The sequence below is a fragment of the Mesoplodon densirostris genome, chromosome 3 (genome assembly GCF_025265405.1).
Source record: "Mesoplodon densirostris isolate mMesDen1 chromosome 3, mMesDen1 primary haplotype, whole genome shotgun sequence".
NCBI classification, from domain to species: domain Eukaryota; kingdom Metazoa; phylum Chordata; class Mammalia; order Artiodactyla; family Ziphiidae; genus Mesoplodon; species Mesoplodon densirostris.
Window position 1 is genome coordinate 64,135,676 of NC_082663.1, and position 22,538 is coordinate 64,158,213.

General features: G+C 41.6%; 1 protein-coding gene and 1 pseudogene across 2 annotated transcripts in view; one reads left to right on the forward strand and one right to left on the reverse strand.

Annotated features, from left to right (window-relative positions):
• Positions 1-22,538, reverse strand: part of ARSB (arylsulfatase B) — a 187,018-nt gene that overhangs the window by 89,943 nt on the left and 74,537 nt on the right. For both annotated transcript variants that reach the window (XM_060093083.1, XM_060093084.1), the window contains exon 5: positions 7,503-7,746. In XM_060093083.1, the coding sequence (XP_059949066.1) occupies positions 7,503-7,746 (244 nt within the window). The remainder of the gene's footprint in view (positions 1-7,502; positions 7,747-22,538) is intronic.
• On the forward strand, positions 10,925-11,577 carry LOC132485272 (large ribosomal subunit protein eL15-like; annotated as a pseudogene).

The window sequence follows — 22,538 nt, forward strand, 5'->3', positions numbered from 1 at the left end:
ATGAGGTATCACCTCACACTGGTCAGAATGGTTAACATGAAAAAGTCTACTAATAATAAATGGTGGTTCCCCTTTCTGGGAACCCTCTTACACTGTTGGTGGGAAAGTAAACTGGTGCAGCCACTGTGGAAAACAATATGGAGGTTCCTTAAAAAACTAAAAGTAGAGCTACCATATGATTCAGCAATCCCACTCCTGGGCATATATGCTGAAAAGGTAAAAACTCTAATTCAAAAAGATACATGCAGCCCAATGTTCATAGCAGCACTATTCATAGTAGCCAAGACATGGAAACAATCCAAGTGGCCATCGACAGATGATTGGTTTAAGAAGATGTGGTATATGTATACAATGGAATATTACTCAGCTGTAAAAAAGAATGAGTAACGCCATTTGCAGCAATATGGATGGACCTAGAGAATATCATACTAAGTGAAGTAAGTCAGACAGAGAAAGACAAATATTATGTGATATTGCTTACATATGGATTCTAAAAAATAATACAAATGAATTTATATACAAAACAGAAACAGACTCAGAGACGTGGAAAACAAATTTATGGTTACCAAAGGGAAGGGAGGGGGCAAGGGATAAATTAGGAGTATGGGATTAACAGATACAAACTACTCTACATAAAACAGATAAGCAACAAGGATTTACTGCATAACCCAGGGAAATATATTCAATATCTTGTAATAACCTATAATGGAAAATAATCTGAAAAAATATGAATATGTAACTGAATCACTTTGCTGTACACCAGAAACACAATATTGTAAGTCAAGTATATTTTAATTTAAATAAATAAGTGATTATTATAAGTTCTGAATATTTTCAATTGCATGATTTATAAGATTATTGATGACTAGTACAAGATTCACAAATATTAAGCTAATAACTTGCATTCAAATATTTTAAATATACAAAATTCATGAATCCTTTAAAAAAACTATACATCAAAGGACATTCATTAGAATGAAAAGGCAATCTACAGAATGGGAGAAAATATTTGCTTAAAAACTAAAAATAGGTTCCTTAAAAAACTAAAAATAGAACTACCATATGACCTAGCAATCCCACTACTGGGCATATACCCTGAGAAAACCATAATTCAAAAAGAGTCATGTACCAAAATGTTCATTGCAGCTCTATTTACAATAGCCAGGACATGGAAGCAACCTAAGTGTTCATCAACAGATGAATGGATAAAGAAGATGTGGTACATATATATAATGGAATATTACTCAGCCATAAAAAGAAACAAAATTGAGTTATTTGTAGTGAGGTGGATGGACCTAGAGTCTGTCAAACAGAGTGAAGTAAGTCAGAAAGAGAAAAACAAATACCGTATGCTAACACATATATATGGAATCTAAGAAGAAAAAGAAAAAAGAAAAATAAAAAGGTCATGAAGAACCTAGGGGCAAGATGGGAATAAAGACACAGACCTACTAGAGAATGGACTTGAGGATACGGGGAGGGGGAAGGGTAAGCTGGGACAAAGTGAGAGAGTGGCATGGACATATATACACTACCAAACGTAAAATAGATAGCTAGTGGGAAGCAGCCGCAGAGCACAGGGAGATCAGCTCGGTACTTTGTGACCACCTAGAGGGGTGGGATAGGGAGGGTGGGAGGGAGGGAGATGCAAGAGGGAAGAGATATGGGGACATATGTATATGTATAACTGATTCACTTTGTTATACAGCAGAAACTAACACACCATTGTAAAGCAATTTTACTCCAATAAAGATGTTAAAAAAAAAGAAAAGAAAAAAAATGCATGAAGGACTCAAGTAGATATTTCTCCAAAGAAGATACACAAATGGCCTGTGAACACATGAAAAGATGCTCAACATCACTAAATACAAGGGAAATGCAAATCAAAACCACAATGAGGCATCACTTCACATCCATTAGAATGGCTACTATGAATTTTTTTTTAAAGGGAAGGAAAGAATCAGTGCTGCTGAGGATGAAGAGAAACTGGAACTCTTACACATTGTTGGTGAGAATATAAAATGGTACAGCCACTATGCAAAACAGTACAGCAGTTCTTCAAAAAATTAGAAATAGAATTACCATATGATGCAGCAATTCCACTTCTAGGTATAACTAAAAGAATACGCAAGAGGGAAGGGATATGGGAACAGATGTATATGTATAACTGATTCACTTTGTTATAAAGCAGAACTAATAATAAAAAAAAAGAATAGAAAGCAGGGTCTCAAAGAGAGTTTTGTACACCTATGTTCATAGCAGCATTATTCACAATAGTCAAAGGTGGAAACAACACAACTGTCCAAGAATGGATGAATGGATAAACAAAATGTGGTATACACATAAATGGAATATTAATCAGCCTTAAAAAAGGAAGCAAATTCTGGTACATGCTACATGAATGAACCTTGAGGTTACTATGGTAAATGAAATAAGCCAGTCACAAAAAGACAAATACTGTAGGATTTCACTTGTATGAGGTATCTGCAGTAGTCAAATTTATAGGGACAGAAAGTAGAAGGGTGGTTGTCAGGGGCTGGGGGGAGGGGGAAGTAGAGAACTGTTGTTTAATAAATATAGAGTTTTAGTTCTGCAAGATATAAAAGTTTCTGGAGATTAGTTATACAACAATGTGAATACACTTAACACTACTGAACTGTACACTTAAAAATGGCTAAGATAGTAAATTTTGTTATGTGTATTTTATCACATTTAAAAATAGATTAAAAAAAGAAAAATATACTGGATGGAATTAATAGAACATTAGGAATTGAGAAAAAAATTAATAATCTTGAAGGCATACTAACAGAATTTATCCAAAATGAAATACGTAGAGAAAAAATAATTAAGAAAAAAAACCCAACAACGAAAAGAACATCAGCAAGCAGAGGGCAACTTTAAGTGTCCAGGTGAGAAGACTAAATATCTCCATTCTTCCCAAATTAATTTTCATGGTTAAGCTCATTTAATTTTTAAGAAGCTTTTCTTGTAATGTAATAATTCCAGAGTTCATCAGAAAAAATTAAAAAGTGGGACTTGTCAAGAAAATTTTGTAAAGGAAATACAATGGGGAGGTGAATAGCTATTTCTGCCAGGTATTTAAATATACTCTAAAAGGTATGTTTACAACAGATTACAGATTACAACAGTGAGGTGCTAACACAAGAACAGCTAAGTCAGTGGACTAAAATACATGGCACCAAGACAGATCATAGCACTAATAAGAACTTAGAACATAAAGTGGTACTAAAAATCAGTGAAAAAGGAAATATTCAATAATAATAATAATGAAATTATTATTCAATAATAATTACTCAAAAATCAGGCTGGGTTGTCTTGGTAAAATTTGAAATAAAGCATCATTTTAGTTCAAAGGTTCTTAAACTTTGGCTCATTAAGAATTATACTTCAGGGCTTCCCTGGTGGCGCAGTGGTTGAGAGTCTGCCTGCCGATGCAGGGGACACGGGTTCGTGCTCCGGTCCAGAAAGATCCCACATGCCGCGGAGCGGCTGGGCCCGTGAGCCATGGCCGCTGAGCCTGCGCGTCCGGAGCCTGTGCTCCGCAACGGGAGAGGCCACAGCAGTGAGAGGCCCGCGTACCGCAAAAAAAAAAAAAAAAAAAAAAAGAATTATACTTCATTGGGCTTCACAGTATTTGTGAAAATGGGGTGAAAAGTGACTTATCTTTCCTTCAAAATTCCTCTTGAAACTGAAACCATAGGTGGGGAAAGTATAGTTTCACACTAAATTTTTAAGATATTTCACATCAGGTAGTATTTGTTCGTCACCACTGTCATGTTTTTTAATTAATTAATTAATTAATTAATTAATTTTTGGCTGTGTTGGGTCTTCGTTGCTGTACCTGGGCTTTCTCTAGTTGCGGCAAGCGGGGGCTACTCTTCGTTGCGGTGCGTGGGCTTCTCATTGTGGTGGCTTCACTTTTTGCGGGGCACAGGCTCTAGGCATGCGAGCTTCAGTAGTTGTGGCACACAAGCTCAGTAGTTGTGGCTCGCGGGCTTTAGAGCGCAGACTCAGTAGTTGTGGTGCATGGGTTTAGTTGTTCCACGGCATGTGGGATCTTTCTGGACCAGGGCTTGAACCCGTGTGCCCTGCACTGGCAGGCGGATTTTTAACCACTGTGCCACCAGGGAAGTCCCCACTGTGATGTTATAACATCTAGAAGAGTTTCCCATTGATTAGAAAGGAAAAACATTCCTACCATTATGATTAGGGGTTCTGCTTTGGTTATATAAATTTAATGAAATATAAAGTAAGTTTAAAAATCCTTCGAAGTGTCTTGAAACAACCTATAGGCTGCTTATCAAGTTGAAAAGCAGAGAAACCATACAGAGTCAGAAAGAACTTGGAGAAGCCATGTTCCCTAGAATTGACAAACATGTTCTGTGGCTTCGAACAGATGAAAAGCTGAAGCAGTCAAGGAACTCAGACTGCAAAGAATGTCACCCACTCCAGAATGGCTATTTCTTCTAAAATTTAATATTTTGGAGCAGACCTAAGAGGAACTGATAACTACACAACTAGTGAAACGGATGCTCTTAGCATAGCCGACTCTGTTACTGCCATTACTGGCATTCCTATTTCATGAGACCTTTTTGAAATTTTCAGAAACTACCATCATCTTGAAAATGGTATTTCCAAGTAAATACCTTACTGAAAAGAAGGTCGAGAACTCTGAGCATAGACTGAGAATCTCTGACATTTGGCTCTCCATTTGTTTTTGCTGCTTTGGAAGAGAAGCTCCTGACGTCAATGCGACTGGTTGCTTTCTGCATCGGCCGGCATGGGTGCCAAAGGCTCTGCCACTGGTACTGAACGAATGCTTGCCTAGTGTTGTGAGAAGCATCAATTTCATCAGGGCAGTGGGGGCTGAATCATTGCTTTCAGGATCTTTTATCAGGAAAATGGAGCAGAATGAGAGCAGGTCTTCACTTACTAAACAGAAATTTGCTGAATTTCCAGAGGAAAGTCTTGAAATGCTTGATTAGACATTGGGCAGAAATTGTACTTTTTTCAAATAGAAAAGGAAAGCCACTCTCTCATGGTTTCACGTACTTGGACAATAGTTTTGGTTGTAATATTCTAGTTACAGCCCTGCAGTCAACATTATGTCTGCTGATGAAGGACGCAGAGCTCCTGTTCTATTCAAGATGGGTCACTAGGAGTTCAGCATGCCTCTGACACTGAGGAAAGACCTTCTGCAATCTGGAGTTAAGGGTGGCAAAACTTCTTCTAATTCCTCAGCACGCAGAAGCAAGTATGTGCCAAACTCCTAAACGTTACTTCTGACGAAGATAATTTTAAGATTGAAATGTGGGTTTATAGTCCAAAATTGGTGATATGGATGAACATCAATGACTTGCACTTTGCCAAAGATCAGAACCTCAGTGGATCTGGGAACAGAGGAAATTATTCAAAATAAATTCAACTGTTTCTCAACTCAAGCCTACCCTCATTTGGCCAAGTATGCCACGATAGCTCCATTTGCTCATGTGTGCTTTTATTTATTTATTTATTTTTGCGGTACGCGGGCCTCTCACTGTTGTGGCCTCTCCCATTGCGGAGCACAGGCTCCGGACGCGCAGGCTCAGCGGCCATGGCTCACGGGCCCAGCCGCTCCGTGGCATGTGGGATCTTCCCGGACCAGGGCACGAACCCATGTCCCCTGCATCGGCAGGCGGACTCTCAACCACTGTGCCACCAGGGAAGCCCACTCATGTGTGCTTTTATAAGCCACAATAAGCCAAGTGTGCTTTTTTTTTTTTGCCACCAAAACGAAACAAAACAAAAAAATCAAAATTGATTGGATGGCGAGCCTGACACATATGTTATCATATCAAAACACTCAAAACTTTCTCCTGCTTCTGTAAGTCAAACTTCAACAGCCTTCATGGTGGAAGTTGGTGATAAGGTGAAGTTCAAGTTTTGCTTTGCTTGGAAATTTTTATTTCCTTTTTATCACAAAGTAGGTATTAATTTTTGCATTAAAAATGAGTGAGAGGCAAAGGTTTTCAAAGAATGTCATATTTTTCTATGTGTACATAGAAAAGAATGTGTAATCAGTATCTAACATCATAAAAGTAAATTCTATCTAAATTATTGTAGATATGCTTAGGTACATTTTTTGGTAACCTCATAGCTTTCAGAGTCTCAAGGAGCTGTGTGATTCAAAAATCTGAGAAAAACCCCATTCCTCTGATTTAGATATTGACCTCACGTAACAAAAAAAATCATTTCACAACAGTTCAAGAATTACATGGAAGAAAATCAAACCACAACACTTAGAAGAAAATATAAATGGTTAGCAGATTTCAAGCTGAGAAAAAAGCTTTCTGAAGAAAAAAGCAAGAGAAAAATAATAAATAAATAAATATGGCCATTCTCTAGTTCAATTATTTAATTTCACTTATATCTAAGGGGAAAATCCAAACTGTAAACAGAGGAGGTCATTTTCCCCTGGTCACTAGGGGACCAGTCAATCAGCCACTACCCCTTGCTGTAACACCCAACAGAGGTTTAAAACTATTACACTAGACATTGTCACTCCATCAGTAGAAACAATACCTCCAGTATATGTATATTTATATTTGTTTATCAATTGGATATATGTACTAATCTACTAATATATCTTATAAAATATATACTTTAAAAAAGATGAGATAAAATTAACTACAAATACAAGTTCTAAAGTTTTCTTCCTGCACCCTTGCAGGTGTGTACACCTCCCCATTTTGGGGGCCACTGTTCAGCATGGCGGTGGCTAAACAGGAAGGCCCTGCCACCATTTCCAAAGCTGAGTCTGCATTCTGCTCCCCAGATTGTGTACCTCCTTCACATCTGCCAGCTCTCAGTATCACAACACACTGCTTTACTGCCTTCCTAGTGCAGATCATTATGGGACGTCATCTACTTATTTATGGGTTTACTTGTTTATTCCTACCCCCCACCCCCCCGACTCCCCAACTAGAATAGAAGCTCTATGAGAGCCAGGATGGTGCCTGTCTTGTTCATTCCTAGTTCCTCCACACCTAGAACAGGGCTTGGTACATAGTAGGTGCTCATTAGATACTTATTGTGTAATAAGGGTATACAGCTGCTCCTCCACTCAAATTCCAGCTCTTCCCCGTGCTTGGTCCTCCATTCTCCTAGCAGGCAACAGGGCAGGTCCCCTGACCCTCTGCAGGAAGCAAACAATACCCTATCCTACTTCTTAGCACAGCTTCCACTTTAAAGACCTCTCATGGAGGGTGAGCCACTGAGGACGATCTTGCTCCTCATAGAAAACACAGGCCCCCAATCTCAAATCCAGAACTTAAAAATATATACATATATAATTACAGTATTTCTAAAGGCAGTTCTTCTTTTTTAATCATCTATTTGCAAGCTGAACTATCATATTCATGCAAAAGCGATCCTTCTCAATCAAGTCAAGCTGTTCTTAGAGCTTCTGTCCTGGGAGGGAAAAGAGACAGGTGGGCAGGTACCTGATGGTTTTCCACACATCGAAGCCATCCAGAGGCTTGGTGCCCTCTGTGCTGCCCCCTGCCAGCTTCACCAGGGTCGGCAGCCAGTCGGAAATGTGGATGAGCTCCCGGTTCTTCACGCCCCTCCGTTTCAGCAAGGGGCCGGCTACAAAGCCCACCCCTCGCACGCCTCCTTCCCACAGGCTCCACTTTCTTCCTCGAAGGGGCCAGTTATTGCCCCCTGCCAGTGTCTGCCCACCGTTATCTGAAACACAATTAGGTCATGGCATGAGGACAAGGCTAACTATTAGATACATTTAAGAACAGAAGACTTGGATGCATGTTATTATTAAATGGTGCTTAGGAACTAAGAAAGAAGATTCCTCTTTCCCCTCTCCCATAGCAGCTACCCTCCTCCCACCCAGAACAACCCTCCATCCCACAGACATAACCAGGGCTCAGCACAGCACATGTCTGACACTAGACCTTTAAATCCTCCATGGAGAGGGCCACTGAAAAACAAGGAAGGCCCCTGAGGGGAACTGCTTGGGATAGAGCCCTGTGCTGAGCAACGACTAGGATTCAAATGCATGCATGCAACTTTGTGTAACACAGGAGAGTGAACCCAGGTAGGTGGAGCCCCTCCCCGTACATGAAAAGACACCTCTGAATAAGCTTCGCTTAGGAACCTAAGGCTCCTAATTAGTGGGGATAGCGAACCTTTTAATTTTCTTCCTGGAAAATTTTTCTAACATTTAAACTGGTAACAGAATTAACATTTGACTCCCTGGTGATCTGAACTCTTAAGTGTGAAAGTTGAAGACTTCGCCAGTGGGTTAAATGTCTCTGTACACAGAACAGTTGGATGGAAAAAATAATTGCAAGAAAAATTCCTCCCTTCTTGACAGGATAGCAGGACAAAGCTTCATCGTATACTGTATACCAGGGAAGAGAAGGTTTCTCTCCCAAGACAGCCAAGGGAATGGAGGACATTGGGGAAGCCAGAGAAGATACAAAAGTGACTTCAGTATCTTACCAGCTGGGTGGGGCTCAGAGTTAGAAATTAAGTTGGACTGTAGAAAGTAAAAAGTCATATTTCTTACATACTGAGGTTGTAGAATCATATTATCTCTAAAAGTGCTCATACACTTAGGTGACTTTAGAGATATGTTTTAAATATCACTTATTTGCATGTGCATTACACTCCGATTAAATGTTTTCTAAAAGCCACTGTTATCCAAATGAACCACAGGAGGGCAGTATGACAGATGTGCTCTATAGAACGTTATGTATAAAGAAATCTGACACAGAAATCAAGCTCTATCAAAGCCAAAGGACGCTCATGGAAGGAAAAAGAACCAGTATTTGTTAAGCACCCACTCTGCACCAGGCACCCTTTTAATTTCACATTATCACAGACTCTGGAGTCTGATAGACCTGGAATTGAAGCATGATGCCAGTCACTCACTAGGTGTGTGACTCAGGGCAATACACTGCCTCAGTTTCTCGTCTTTAATGTAGCGATAATAATTCCTACCTCATTCATGTATTATGGTGAGAATTAAGTGACATCATTTATAATAATGGTTTGGGGCTGGGTACCTGGCACAATCTAAGTGCTCAATAAATGGTAGCTAATATTTATAACAATACAAATAGTCTAGTATTATAACTATTTTGTCATGAGAGAGAGACTTGAAAATGCCAAACAGCTAATAAGTGGCAAAGCTAGGATTCAAACAATGTCTGTGTGACTCCCAGGTTCCTCCTGCCCCCAGAGTGCCCTGCTCCTGAGGTCCCTGGTATAGAGTGAGTTTTATATCTATATAAAACTTTACTTCTCTATGAAAAACATAAGCATGGTCAATCTCAGCTAAGTTTACACTCTTGCCATGATACAGCAGGAGAGCTATCTCAAGGTGATGATAATTCCCTTACGAGGAGCCTCTGTTGCTGGTGGGTAAGAAATTCAAGGCTCTACTGTCAAGGAGGCTTCTGATCAAGCCCTTAACACACCAGGTCTTCAGTTCTTCTCTGTGCTTCATGAGGGGGAGAAGGAAGGGTCTTGAGCTACATTAGAGGAAGGTAGCAGTTCTTCAACACAGGTGGGTGACAATCACATCATTTGCTATCAGACAAGAACCTTTTCTTAAACCTCACATCTCTTCTTGACAAAGCAAACGGTCACCCAAGCCAGTTTATTAAATACACATTCTATTTCACACGAGCAGACCTGCACGCTCAAAACAGGGGGCACCATCTTTAGACAAAGGGAATTCCTCACACTCCACTGAGTATCAGTCACCAATAACCACTGTATCAAAACTTAAAAGGTGCTGTTCATGTGATACAAAAATACACTGCAAAGAAGTGTTTACACTCTACCTGTGAAGTCAAGAATGGCTAAGACAGCACTATCATTCCCCTGTGCTGTCTGGATTGCTATACATGATACTGGCTCAGGGCTTGTAGAAGAGGCCTCTTGTCTCCATTTTTTATAGATAACACTCCTTTGAAATATTAGATAATGTCTCTTTCAGCTCCACCTATTTGTTAGTGCTCATTACAGAAAGGGTGGATGATGAAGATGGTAGAAACAAGAGTGGAGGTGATGGGGAGAAGCGTGGGGTGGGTCTGGAATCTGATCTTAGGCTCTTGAGGTATGACTCAGGAAGGAAAATACTCTGGGCTGTAACGAGAATTTGGCCACGGCTGCTACCATAGGAGCTGGAAGGTGTTTCCACATCTTATTTGGGAGGTGCCGAAGCAGTGCGTGTGACTGTTTTTGCATTAGCTTCTGTGATGTTTTTCCCATTAGCCATGATAAGCGATTCTATCGTCTGTTATTGATGTGGCTTCCTCCATCATTTTTTTGAGAGCACTCCAGGGAGAAAGCACTGTTAATTGACACACCTGCAACTCATTCTCTTGGGCCCCCAGTCACAAAGCCAACTGCAGAAGCCACTGCATGAAGAGGACAATTCAGCTTTGCCAGGGACCTGGCCAGGCGGCACTAGCTGATGGTCTCCACTTATCAGCAAAAATCCACAGACTTAGGCCTTTGAGAAACAGGGTGCTGTCCATTGGTTCTAGTGCATTTGCCCAGGTATTTCAAGGAGTTGGACATAAAACTGATTGGAGTAACAGTAAGAATAAAATCAGCTCATTTGAAACAAGGTAGAGAAGGGGGCTTCCAATACCGTTCACTTAAGTCTGACATCAAGTTCAAAAAGACAATGGAACCACCACCATTTCAAACATGTTTCTTTTCATTTTCTCTCCTAATTTTCCTTTGGGCAAAAGTTAATTTTTGTTCTTGTTAAGAATTAATTTTCAAGAGAAAATTTTCAGGTTTCATTTCCTGGCTGACTTATGAAAAAACTTCCACATTGAAATAAGACGACTCGCCTTTCTGTCTGGCGGCAGCCATGAGGTGAGCCGAGATGCGCGCTTACAAGTGCCTCCAGGAGCTGTGGAGGAGGAAGCAGTCGGACGCGATGCGCTTTTGCTCAGGGTGCGCTGCCGGCAGTACGGCCAGCTCTCGGCGCTGCTCCGGGCGCCCCGCCCCACCTGGCCCAACAAGGCATGCAGGCTGGGCTACAAGGCCAAACAAGGTTATGCCCTATGTCGGATTCGTGTGCACTGCGGTGGCCGCAAACACCCAGTTCCTAAGGGTGCCGCCTACAGCACACCTGTCCACTATGGTGTCAACCAGCTCGTTTGCTCAGAGCCTTCGGTCTGTTGCTGAGGAGCGAGCTGGACGCCACTGTGGAGCCCTGAGGGTCCTGAATTCTTACTGGGTTGGTGAAGATTCTACGTACAAATTTTTTGAGGTTATCCTCATGGATCCATTCCATAAAGCTATCAGAAGACACCCTGACACCCAGTGGATCACCAAACCAGTCCACAAGCACAGGGAGATGCTGGGGCTGACATCTGCAGGCAGGAAGAGCCGCGGCCTCGGCAAGGGCCACAAGTTCCACAACACGATCGGTGGTTCTCGCTGTGCAGCCTTGAGAAGGCGCAATACTCTCCAGTTCCACCGCTACCGCTAATATAAGTAATGTTTGTAAAATTCTTACCTAATAAACAGTTTAGGACATCCATGTCTGCTTAAAAGTGTTTTTTAATGTCTGTTAAAACTAGTTGTGTGCAGATTGTTCACTGAATGCATTGTCAAATTCTGAAAGTTAAAGTGCAATAATGTTTGAAGACTTTAAGTGATGGTGTACCTTGTTTCTAATAAGGGAAATGCCTTTGTTTTTGCTTTATTAGGGAGTTGATATGTCTGTGTTTAAAATGCTGTTTGGGGGACTCCCCAGTGGTGCAGTGGTTAAGAATCCACCTGCCAATGCATGGGTTCGAGCCCTGGTCTGGGAAGATCCCACATGCCACGGAGCAACTAAGCCTGTGCACCACAACTACTGAGCCTGCGCTCTAGAGCCTGCGAGCCACAACTACTGAGCCCACATGCCACAACTACTGAGCCCGCACGCCTAGAGCCGGTGCTCTGTAACAAGAGAAGCCACCGCAGTGAGAAGCCCACGCACCGCAACGAGGAGTAGCCCGCGTTCACCGTAACTAGAGAAAGCCCACGTGCAGCAATGAGGACCCAACGCAGCCAAAAAAATAAAATAAATAAATTTTTAAAAATGCCATTTGGTACAATAGGTGTAAAATTCTGTAAAAGAGGAGTGCAGAAACGAGCCATGTAGATTTGTTGGTGCACATGATGAAATCTACAGCTTTACTGGGATAATACAATGCTCTGCTGGTTTCCTCTAAAGTGGCTGTTCTATGGAGTTTGGCAAGGACAAACTTTAAATTGGGTTTTCCTTGGAAATGTGAAGGATGTCGTGATCCTTTATCATGATCATATGCAGGAAAATAATGAAAGTTGACTAGGGCCCACATTTTTAGACTTAATCTACCATTCCATTTATGTAACTGCTGCTTCCAAAAGGCGAAAAGTAAAGGAATGCCACCATTTTTTAAGAGAATTGAATAAAACTCTTGCAAGATGTTTCTCTTACAAATTGAAACAAATCCTGGTTAACCTAAATTAAATTGCCTTGGCCTCCATGGTACCACTGAAGTTCACATAAAAGGTGGGAGTTCCTGATTCAATCCTATCACTCTGGGATCTGTAGAATACTTAACTTCATGCAAAATAGTCATGGTATTTACACTAGTGTATATCGAAACTGATGGAACACTAGGTAAATGAGAAGGGAGTTTTTAACCCTAAGGTTTGTAAGCTAGTGATGCTAGGATTGGGAAATTGGTGTTCATCAGGTACCTTTCAAGTGTGGGAGGATAGAAAAGGCATGGATCAAAATTTTAAATGTTTTATCTGTAGTATAAGTTTGTGACCATTTTATGAACTCTAAGACACCTTAGGGGGGAAAATAGGATTGGTTTTATTTAAAAGTAACATTGCTAAGTCCAATCAGTGTTATCTTGGGTCAAGCCACTTTATCCATTCCCACAAGGCTACTGAGCAGAGTCATGTAGCTGGTGTCAATACAAGTTCAATTGGTTTCCGAAAAAAAAAAAAAGGAAAAAAATTAGATGACTCCAACTAGTAAAGGAAGCTATGAAACATTTTTTTGGGGGGAAATCATTTTTCAGCAATGTTTTTGGCAGGGGGAAAACCTAATTATAAAATCTTTGCCAGGGACTTCCGGGGAAGATGGCGGAAGAGTAAGACACGGAGATCACCTGCCTCCCCACAGATACACCAGAAATACAGCTGCACGTGGAACAACTCCTACAAAACACCTACTGAATGCTGGCAGAAGACCTCAGACCTCCCAAAAGGCAAGAAACTCCCCACGTACCTGGGTAGGGCAAAGCGGAGAGATTCCCACACAGAGGATCGGTGCCGAGCGGCACTCACCAGCCCGAGAGGCTTGTCTGCTCGCCCGCCGGGGCAGGCGGCGCTGGAAGCTGAGGCTCGGGCTTCGGTCAGAGCGCAGGGAGAGGACTGGGGCTGGCGGCGAGAACTCAGCCTGAAGGGGGTTAATGCGCCACAGCTAGCCGGGAGGGAGTCCGGGAAAACTCTGGAGCTGCCAAAGAGGCAAGAGACTTTTTCTTCCCTCTTGGTTTCCTGGTGCGCGAGGAGAGGGGGTTAAGAGTGCTGCTTAAAGGAGCTCCACAGTCGGGCGCGAGCCGCGGCTGAAAGCACAGAGCCCAGAGATGGGCGTGGGACGCTGGGGTTGCTGCTGCCGCCGCCAAGAGGCCTGTGTGCGAGCGCAGGTCACTGTCCACGCCGCCCTTCCGGGAGCCTGTGCAGCCCGTCACTGCCGGGGTCCCGGGATCCAGGGGAGGCTTCCCTGGGAGAACGCATGGCGCGCCTTGGGCTGGTGCAACGTCACGCCGGCCTCTGCCGCTGCAGGCTCGCCCCGCACTCCGTGCCCCTCCCTCCCCCCAGGCCTGAGTGAGCCAGAGTCCCCGGAGCGGCTGCTCCTTTAACCCTGTCCTCTCTGAGCGAAGAACAGACGCCCTCCAGTGACCTACACGCAGAGGCGGGGCCAAATCCAAAGCTGAGAGCTGGGAGCTGTGAGAACAAAGAAGAGGAAGGGAAATCTCTCCCAGCAGCCTCAGAAGCAGCAGATTAAAGTGCCACAATCAACTTGATGTACCCTGCATCTGTGGAATACATGAATAGACAACAAATCATCCCAAATTGAGGAGCCAGGAGTCAGTGCTGTGCCTCTGAGGTGGGAGAGCCAACTTCAGGACACTGGTCCACCAGAGACCTCCCAGTTCCACATAATATCAAACGGCGAAAATCTTCCAGAGATCTCCATCTCAACACCAACACCCAGCTTCACTCAACGACCAGCAAGCTACAGTGCTGGAAACCCTATGCCAAACAACTAGCAAGACAGGAACAGAACACCACCCATTAGCAGAGAGGCTGCCTAAAATCATAAAAAGTCCGCAGACACCCCAAAACACACCACCAGACGTGGACCTGCCCACCAGAAAGACAAGATCCAGCCTCATCCACCAGAACACAGGCACTAGTCCCCTCCACCAGGAAGCCTACACAACCCACTAAACCAACCTTAGCCACTGGGGACAGACACCAAAAACAACGGGAACTACGAACCTGCAGCCTGCTAAAAGGAGACCCCAAACACAGTAACATAAGCAAAATGAGAAGACAGAAAAACACACAGCAGGAGAAGGAGCAAGATAAAAACCCACCAGACCTAACAAATGAAGAGGTAATAGGCAGTCTATCTGAAAAAGAATTCAGAATAATGATAGTAAAGATGATCCAAGATTCTATTTCCAAGATCCAAAATCTTGGAAATAGAATAGACAAAATGCAAGAAACAGTTAACAAGGACCTAGAAGAACTAAAGATGAATCAAGCATCAATTAAAAACACAATAAATGAAATGAAAAATACTCTAGATGGGATCAAAAGCAGAATAACTGAGGCAGAAGAACAGATAAGTGAGGTGGAAGATAAAATAGTGGAAATAACTGCTGCAGAGCAAAATAAAGAAAAAAGAATGAAAAGAACAGAAGACAGTCTCAGAGACCTCTGGGACAACATTAAACGCACCAACATTCGAATTATAGGGGTTCCAGAAGAAGAAGAGAAAAAGAAAGGGACTGAGAAAATATTTGAAGAGATTATAGTTGAAAACTTCCCTAATATGGGAAAGGAAAGAGTTAATCAAGTCCAGGAGGCACAGAGAGTCCCATACAGAATAAATCCAAGGAGAAATACACCAAGACACATATTAATCAAACTGTCAAAAATTAAACACAAAGAAATTATATTAGAAGCAGCAAGGGAAAAACAACAAATAACACACAAGGGAATCCCCATCAGGATTAACAGCTGATCTCTCAGCAGAAACTCTACAAGCCAGAAGGGAGTGGCAGGACATATTTAAAGTGATGAAGGATAAAAACCTACAACCAAGATTACTCTACCCAGCAAAGATCTCATTCAGATTTGATGGAGAAATTAAAACCTTTACAGACAATCAAAAGGTGAGAGAGTTCAGCACCACCAAACCAGCTTTACAACAAATACTAAAGGAACTTCTCTAGGCAAGAAACACAGCAGAAGGAAAAGACCTACAATAACGAACCCAAAACAATTAAGAAAATGGGAATAGGAACATACATATCGATAATTACCTTAAATGTAAATGGACTAAATGCTCCCACCAAAAGACACAGATTGGCTGAATGGATACAAAAACAAGACCCATACATATGCTGCCTACAAGAGACCCACTTCAGACCTAGAGACACATACAGACTGAAAGTAAGGGGATGGAAAAAGATATTCCATGCAAATGGAAATCAAAAGAAAGCTGGAGTAGCAATTCTCATATCAGACAAAATAGACTTAAAAATAAAGACTACTAGAAGAGACAAAGAAGGACACTACATAATGATCAAGGGATCGATCCAAGAAGAAGATATAACAATTATAAATATTTATGCACCCAACATAGGAGCACCTCAATACATAAGGCAAATACTAACAGCCATAAACGGGGAAATCGACAGTAACACAATCATAGTAGGGGACTTTAACACCCCACTTTCACCAATGGACAGATCATCCAAAATGAAAATAAATAAGGAAACACAAGCTTTAAATGATACATTAAACAAGATGGACTTAATTGATATTTATAGGACACTCCATCCAAAAACAACAGAATACACATTTTTCTCAAGTGCTCATGGAACATTCTCCAGGATAGATCATATCTTGGGTCACAAATCAAGCCTTGGTAAATTTAAGAAAATTGAAATTGTATCAAGTATCTTTTCTGACCACAATGCTATGAGACTAGATATCAATTACAGGAAAAGAGCTGTAAAAAATACAAACATATGGAGGCTAAACAATACACTACTTAATAACGAAGTGATCACTGAAGAAATCAAAAAGGAAATTAAAAAATACCTAGAAACAAATGACAATGGAGACACGATGACCCAAAACCTATGGGATGCAGCAAAAGCAGTTCTAAGAGGGAAGTTTATAGCAATACAATCCTACCTTAAGAAACAGGAAACATCTCGAATAAACAACCTAACCTTGCACCTAAAGCAATTAGAGAAAGAAGAACAAAAACATCCCAAAGTTAGCAGAAGGAAAGAAATCATAAAAATCAGATCAGAAATAAATGAAAAAGAAATGAAGGAAACGATAGCAAAGGTCAATAAAACTAAAAGCTGGTTCTTTGAGAAGATAAATAAAATTGATAAACCATTAGCCAGACTCATCAAGAAAAAAAGGGAGAAGACTCAAATCAACAGAATTAGAAATGAAAAAGGAGAAGTAACAACTGACACTGCAGAAATACAAAAGATCATGAGAGATTACTACAAGCAACTCTATGCCAATAAAATGGACAATCTGGAAGAAATGGACAAATTCTTAGAAATGCACAACCTGCCAATACTGAATCAGGAAGAAATAGAAAATATGAACAGACCAATCACAAGCACTGAAATTGAAACTGTGATAAAAAATCTTCCAACAAACAAAAGCCCAGGACCAGATGGCTTCACAGGCGAATTCTATCAAGCATTTAGAGAAGAGCTAACACCTATCCTTCTCAAACTCTTCCAAAATATAACAGAGGGAGGAACACTCCCAAACTCATTCTACAAGACCACCATCACCTTGATATCAAAACCAGACAAGGATGTCACAAAGAAAGAAAACTACAGGCCAATATCACTGATGAACATAGATGCAAAAATCCTCAACAAAATACTAGCAAACAGAATCCAACAGCACATTAAAAGGATCATACACCATGATCAAGTGGGGTTTATTCCAGGAATGCAAGGATTCTTCAATATACGCAAATCAATCAACATGATACACCATATTAACAAATTGAAGGAGAAAAACCATATGATAATCTCCATAGATGCAGAGAAAGCTTTCGACAAAATTCAACACCCATTTATGATAAAAACCCTGCAGAAAGTAGGCATAGAGGGAACTTTCCTCAACATAATAAAGGCCATATATGACAAACCCACAGCCAGCATCATCCTCAATGGTGAAAAACTGAAACCATTTCCACTAAGATCAGGAACAAGACAAGGTTGCCCACTCTCACCACTCTTATTCAACATAGTTTTGGAAGTTTTAGTCACAGCAATCAGAGAAGAAAAGGAAATAAAAGGAATCCAAATCGGAAAAGAAGAAGTAAAGCTGTCACTGTTTGCAGATGACATGATACTATACATAGAGAATCCTAAAGATGCTACCAGAAAACTACTAGAGTTAATCAATGAATTTGGTAAAGTAGCAGGATACAAAATTAATGCACAGAAATCTCTGGCATTCCTATATACTAATGATGAAAAATCTGAAAGTGAAATCAAGGAAACATTCCCATTTACCACTGCAACGAAAAGAATAAAATATCTAGGAATAAACCTACCTAAGGAGACAAAAGACCTGTATGCAGAAAATTATAAGACACTGATGAAAGAAATTAAAGATGATACAAATAGATGGAGAGATGTACCATGTTCTTGGATTGGAAGAATCAACATTGTGAAAATGACTCTACTACCCAAAGCAATCTACAGATTCAATGCAATCCCTATCAAACTACCACTGGCATTTTTCACAGAACTAGAACAAAAAATTTCACAACTTGTATGGAAACACAAAAGACCCCGAATAGCCAAAGCAATCCTGAGAACGAAAAATGGAGCTGGAGGAATCAGGCTCCCTGACTTCAGACTATACTACAAAGCTACAGTAATCAAGACAGTATGGTACTGGCACAAAAACAGAAAGATAGATCAATGGAACAGGATAGAAAGCCCAGAGATAAACCCACGCACATATGGTCAACTTATCTTTGATAAAGGCGGCCGGAATGTACAGTGGAGAAAGGACAGCCTCTTCAATAAGTGGTGCTGGGAAAACTGGACAGGGACATGTAAAAGTATGAGATTAGATCACTCCCTAACACCATACACAAAAATAAGCTCAAAATGGATTAAAGACCTAAATGTAAGGCCAGACACTATCAAACTCTTAGAGGAAAACATAGGCAGAACACTCTGACATAAATCACAGCAAGATCCTTTTTGACCCACCTCCTAGAGAAATGGAAATAAAGACAAAAATAAACACATGGGACCTAATTCAAAGGTTTTGCACAGCAAAGGAAACCATAAACAAGACCGAAGGACAACCCTCAGAATGGGAGAAAATATTTGCAAATGAAGCAACTGACAAAGGATTAATATCCAAAATTTATAAGCAGCTCATGCAGCTCAATAACAAAAAAACAAACAACCCAATCCAAAAATGGGCAGAAGACCTAAATAGACATTTCTCCACAGAAGATATACAGACTGCCAACAAACACATGAAAGGATGCTCAACATCTTTACTCATTAGAGAAATGCAAATCAAAACTACAATGAGATATCATCTCACACCAGTCAGAATGTCCATCATCAAAAAATCTAGAAACAAATGCTGGAGAGGGTGTGGAAAAAAGGGAACACTCTTGCACTGCTGGTGGAAATGTGAATTGGTACAGCCACTATGGAGAACAGTATGGAGGTTCCTTAAAAAACTAAAAACAGAGCTACCATACGACCCAGCAATCCCACTACTGGGCATATACCCTGAGAAAACCGTAATTCAAAAAGAGTCATGTACCAAAATGTTCATAGCAGCCCTATTTACAATAGCCCGGAGCTGGAAACAACCTAAGTGTCCATCATCGGATGAATGGATAAAGAAGATGTGGCACATATATACAATGGAATATTACTCAGCCATAAAAAGAAACGAAATTGAGCTATTTGTAATGAGGTGGATGGACCTAGAGTCTGTCATACAGAGTGAAGTAAGTCAGAAAGAGAAAGACAAATACTGTATGCTGACACATATATATGGAATTTAAGAAAAAAAATGTCATGAAGAACATACGGGTAAGACAGGAATAAAGACACAGACCTACTAGAGAATGGACTTGAGGATATGGGGAGGGGGAAGGGTAAGCTGTGACAAAGTGAAAGAGCGGCATGGACATATATACACTACCAAACGTAAGGTAGATAGCTAGTGGGAAGCAGCCGCATAGCACAGGGAGATCAGCTCGGTGCTTTGTGACCGCCTGGAGGGGTGGGAGGGAGACGCAAAAGGGAGGGGATATAGGAACATATGTATATGTATAACTGATTAAATTTGTTATAAAGCAGAAAAAAATATATATATATACAACTTGTTAATCAACTATACTTCAATAAAAAATAAATTTAAAAAAAATCTTTGCCATATAGAAAATAAATGTCAAAATAAAACAAATGTCATCTACAGATGGTAAATCTCACTTTATTATTCATTATTGAACAAAAATAGCTGTCAAAAAGTCATGAAAAACACTGGTTAGCCAAAGATCCAAGCAAACACATTAAGTATATGACAGTGAAGCCTCATTCGCATCCAGCTGATAAAAATTAAGATGGAACCATGACAACAGCATTAGTTATTAGGACTACTCCCCAAACAGGGTAATGTTGTGGCTTGGCTTTAGAAGGCTGCCCTGAACCATCAGTGTATATCTCCATCTTGCTGCCCCCACGGATCCTTCAACCCTGGTTTACCCAAGACAGCTCCTCACTCTGACATGGGGATCCTGGAGAGAAAAGCAAGGAAGGCTCCAGCAGCCTTGCACCAGGGCCTGGACTTCCCTCTGAACAGGCCACCCATGGGAGTGTGACAGATGAGCATACAATAGGATTTCAGAGACCAAGAAGACTCTTTGTCCAATAAAGGACCTGTTACTCATGGTTGATTCTTTTAGACTAATTTTTTACTTAATGCAAATTGGAGAGTTAATGTATGTCTTAGTAGTCATCTAAAGGATTAGGTAAATTCAATCTTCTCCTAATGAAAGATTCTAGAGAACATATCTACCCAGACATTCAATTTACAGTCTGATGTTCTTCTCTTTCCCTCTTGCTCTACATATAACACATTCACTTCTGCCAAGTTGATCATGAAAATGGATTTCCAATCCACCTCCCCCTTCTCCAGCCCCGTTGCCTTGGGTCCAGCCCTGGTCTCACCTGGACTCCTGGGGTAACATACAGAATGTTTCACATTGCTATCAGAGGCATCTTTGTGAAGCCCAAGCCAATCAGGCCACAAGCGTGTTTAAAGACCTCTAACTGCTTTCCAATCAGGAAAAAGTTCAAACTTCAGTCCAACACATGGAATCCTTCATATGTGGCTCCAAACTACTTCTGGGGCATCAGCACCTGCCCTTCCCCACAAAGCATGCACTGTACTTCAGTCACAGAGAACTTACTTCTTGTTGTTAGAATACAACATGCTGGGTTTCCCTGGTGGCGCAGTGGTTCAGAGTCTGCCTGCCGATGCAGGGGACGCGGGTTCATGCCCCGGTCCGGGAAGATCCCACATGCCGCAGAGCGGCTGGGCCTGTAAGCCATGGCCGCTGAACCTGCGCGTCTGGAGCCTGTGCTCCTCAACGGGAGAGGCCACAACAGTGAGAGGCCAGTGTACCGCAAAAAAAAAAAAAAAAAAAAAAAAAAAGAATACAACGTGCTGACGTTGCCTGGGTACATGTTGGCTCCTTTACCTAAAATTCCCTCCCCATCCTTCCTGCTTAACTTAAATGTCACATTGCTGTTTTTAACTTACTCCCCCCAGACAATCTCTGTCTCTTCACTGTCCTCCTGCACTTTATACTTTTCTATCACACTTATCACTGTATGGTATTAATTAGTTATTCGTGGTTTGTCTTCCCTGAGGACTCTGGCTCTCCAGGACAAGAACAATGTCTCATTCTTCTTTGCATTCCCCAAGACCTAGCACAGGACCTGCCAAAGAGGAAGGCTCGAGATTTGAGGGTGGAGAGGGGGGAACAAATAAGTGAATGGAGAAAAGGCCACCAAAAATGGAGACTGGAGACACTAAAAATTAACTCTGATGACTGCATAGGGTTTTCTGAGCCTTCCTCCAGCCACCCCATGACCTTAACTTTCAGGAAGCTGTTCTGCACACAGATGCTGCTTATTTTACAGGATGTTGGCAAGAGGCACTCCTGGAACCCCATGAGGATTTAAACAAATCCAACCCACAAATACCAGAATTGTTTGTCCAATCTGGATCAGTTACCCAAAGTCAAAGGGGTTGTTGGAGAGCATTTGAGGAAGCACGGTCCTGGATGGGGAGAGAGTCCTCACTCACCCCTTTAACAAATCTTTCTGGATTTCATGGCCCATGGACCACTCTAGCTTTGGGGAAATGGCAGAAAATAAGACAGACAAGGTCCTTTCACATGGAGTGAGTAGAAAAAGAGGTAGGATCTCTCTACTCGTGGTAACTGGTGACTAGGCCTCTCAGAGAAGCTGTAACCAGCATGACGGGGTAGAGCCAACCACCATCAGAGAGAGGAGAACCCAGGCACGAGGTGCAGGAGGCTCAAGGGCCTGATTCAATTACACATTAGATGGCGGGTGTTCTGTGTCAAGCTTCTTAATTAAAGACTAAATTAACCGTACTCTTTTTTTTTTTTGCGGTACGCGGACCTCTCACTGTTGTGGCCTCTCCCGTTGCGGAGCACAGGCTCCGGACGCGCAGGCTCAGCGGCCATGGCTCACGGGCCCAGCTGCTCTGCAGCGTGTGGGATCTTCCCGGACCGGGCACAAACCCACGTCCCCTGCATCGGCAGGCGGACTCTCAACCACTGCGCCACCAGGGAAGCCCCTAACCGTACTCTTAAGAACCACTCTGAGCTTAAGGAAAACTTGAGCCGAACGATGACTAGCTATAAACAAAAAGCTGTCTGTTTTATGACTAATATTATTTTTTTCTTATCATTACTACAGTCACATTTCTAATTTTATTGAAGTGTACTCAAGGGATAGGAATTAAGTGCTGTGAGTTTGGGCAAATCACTCTCTCTCTGAGCCTAAGTTTCCCCATTTGAAAAATGAGGATAATAACAATACCCATCTTAACACAGAGCCTGGCACAGAAGTAGTGCT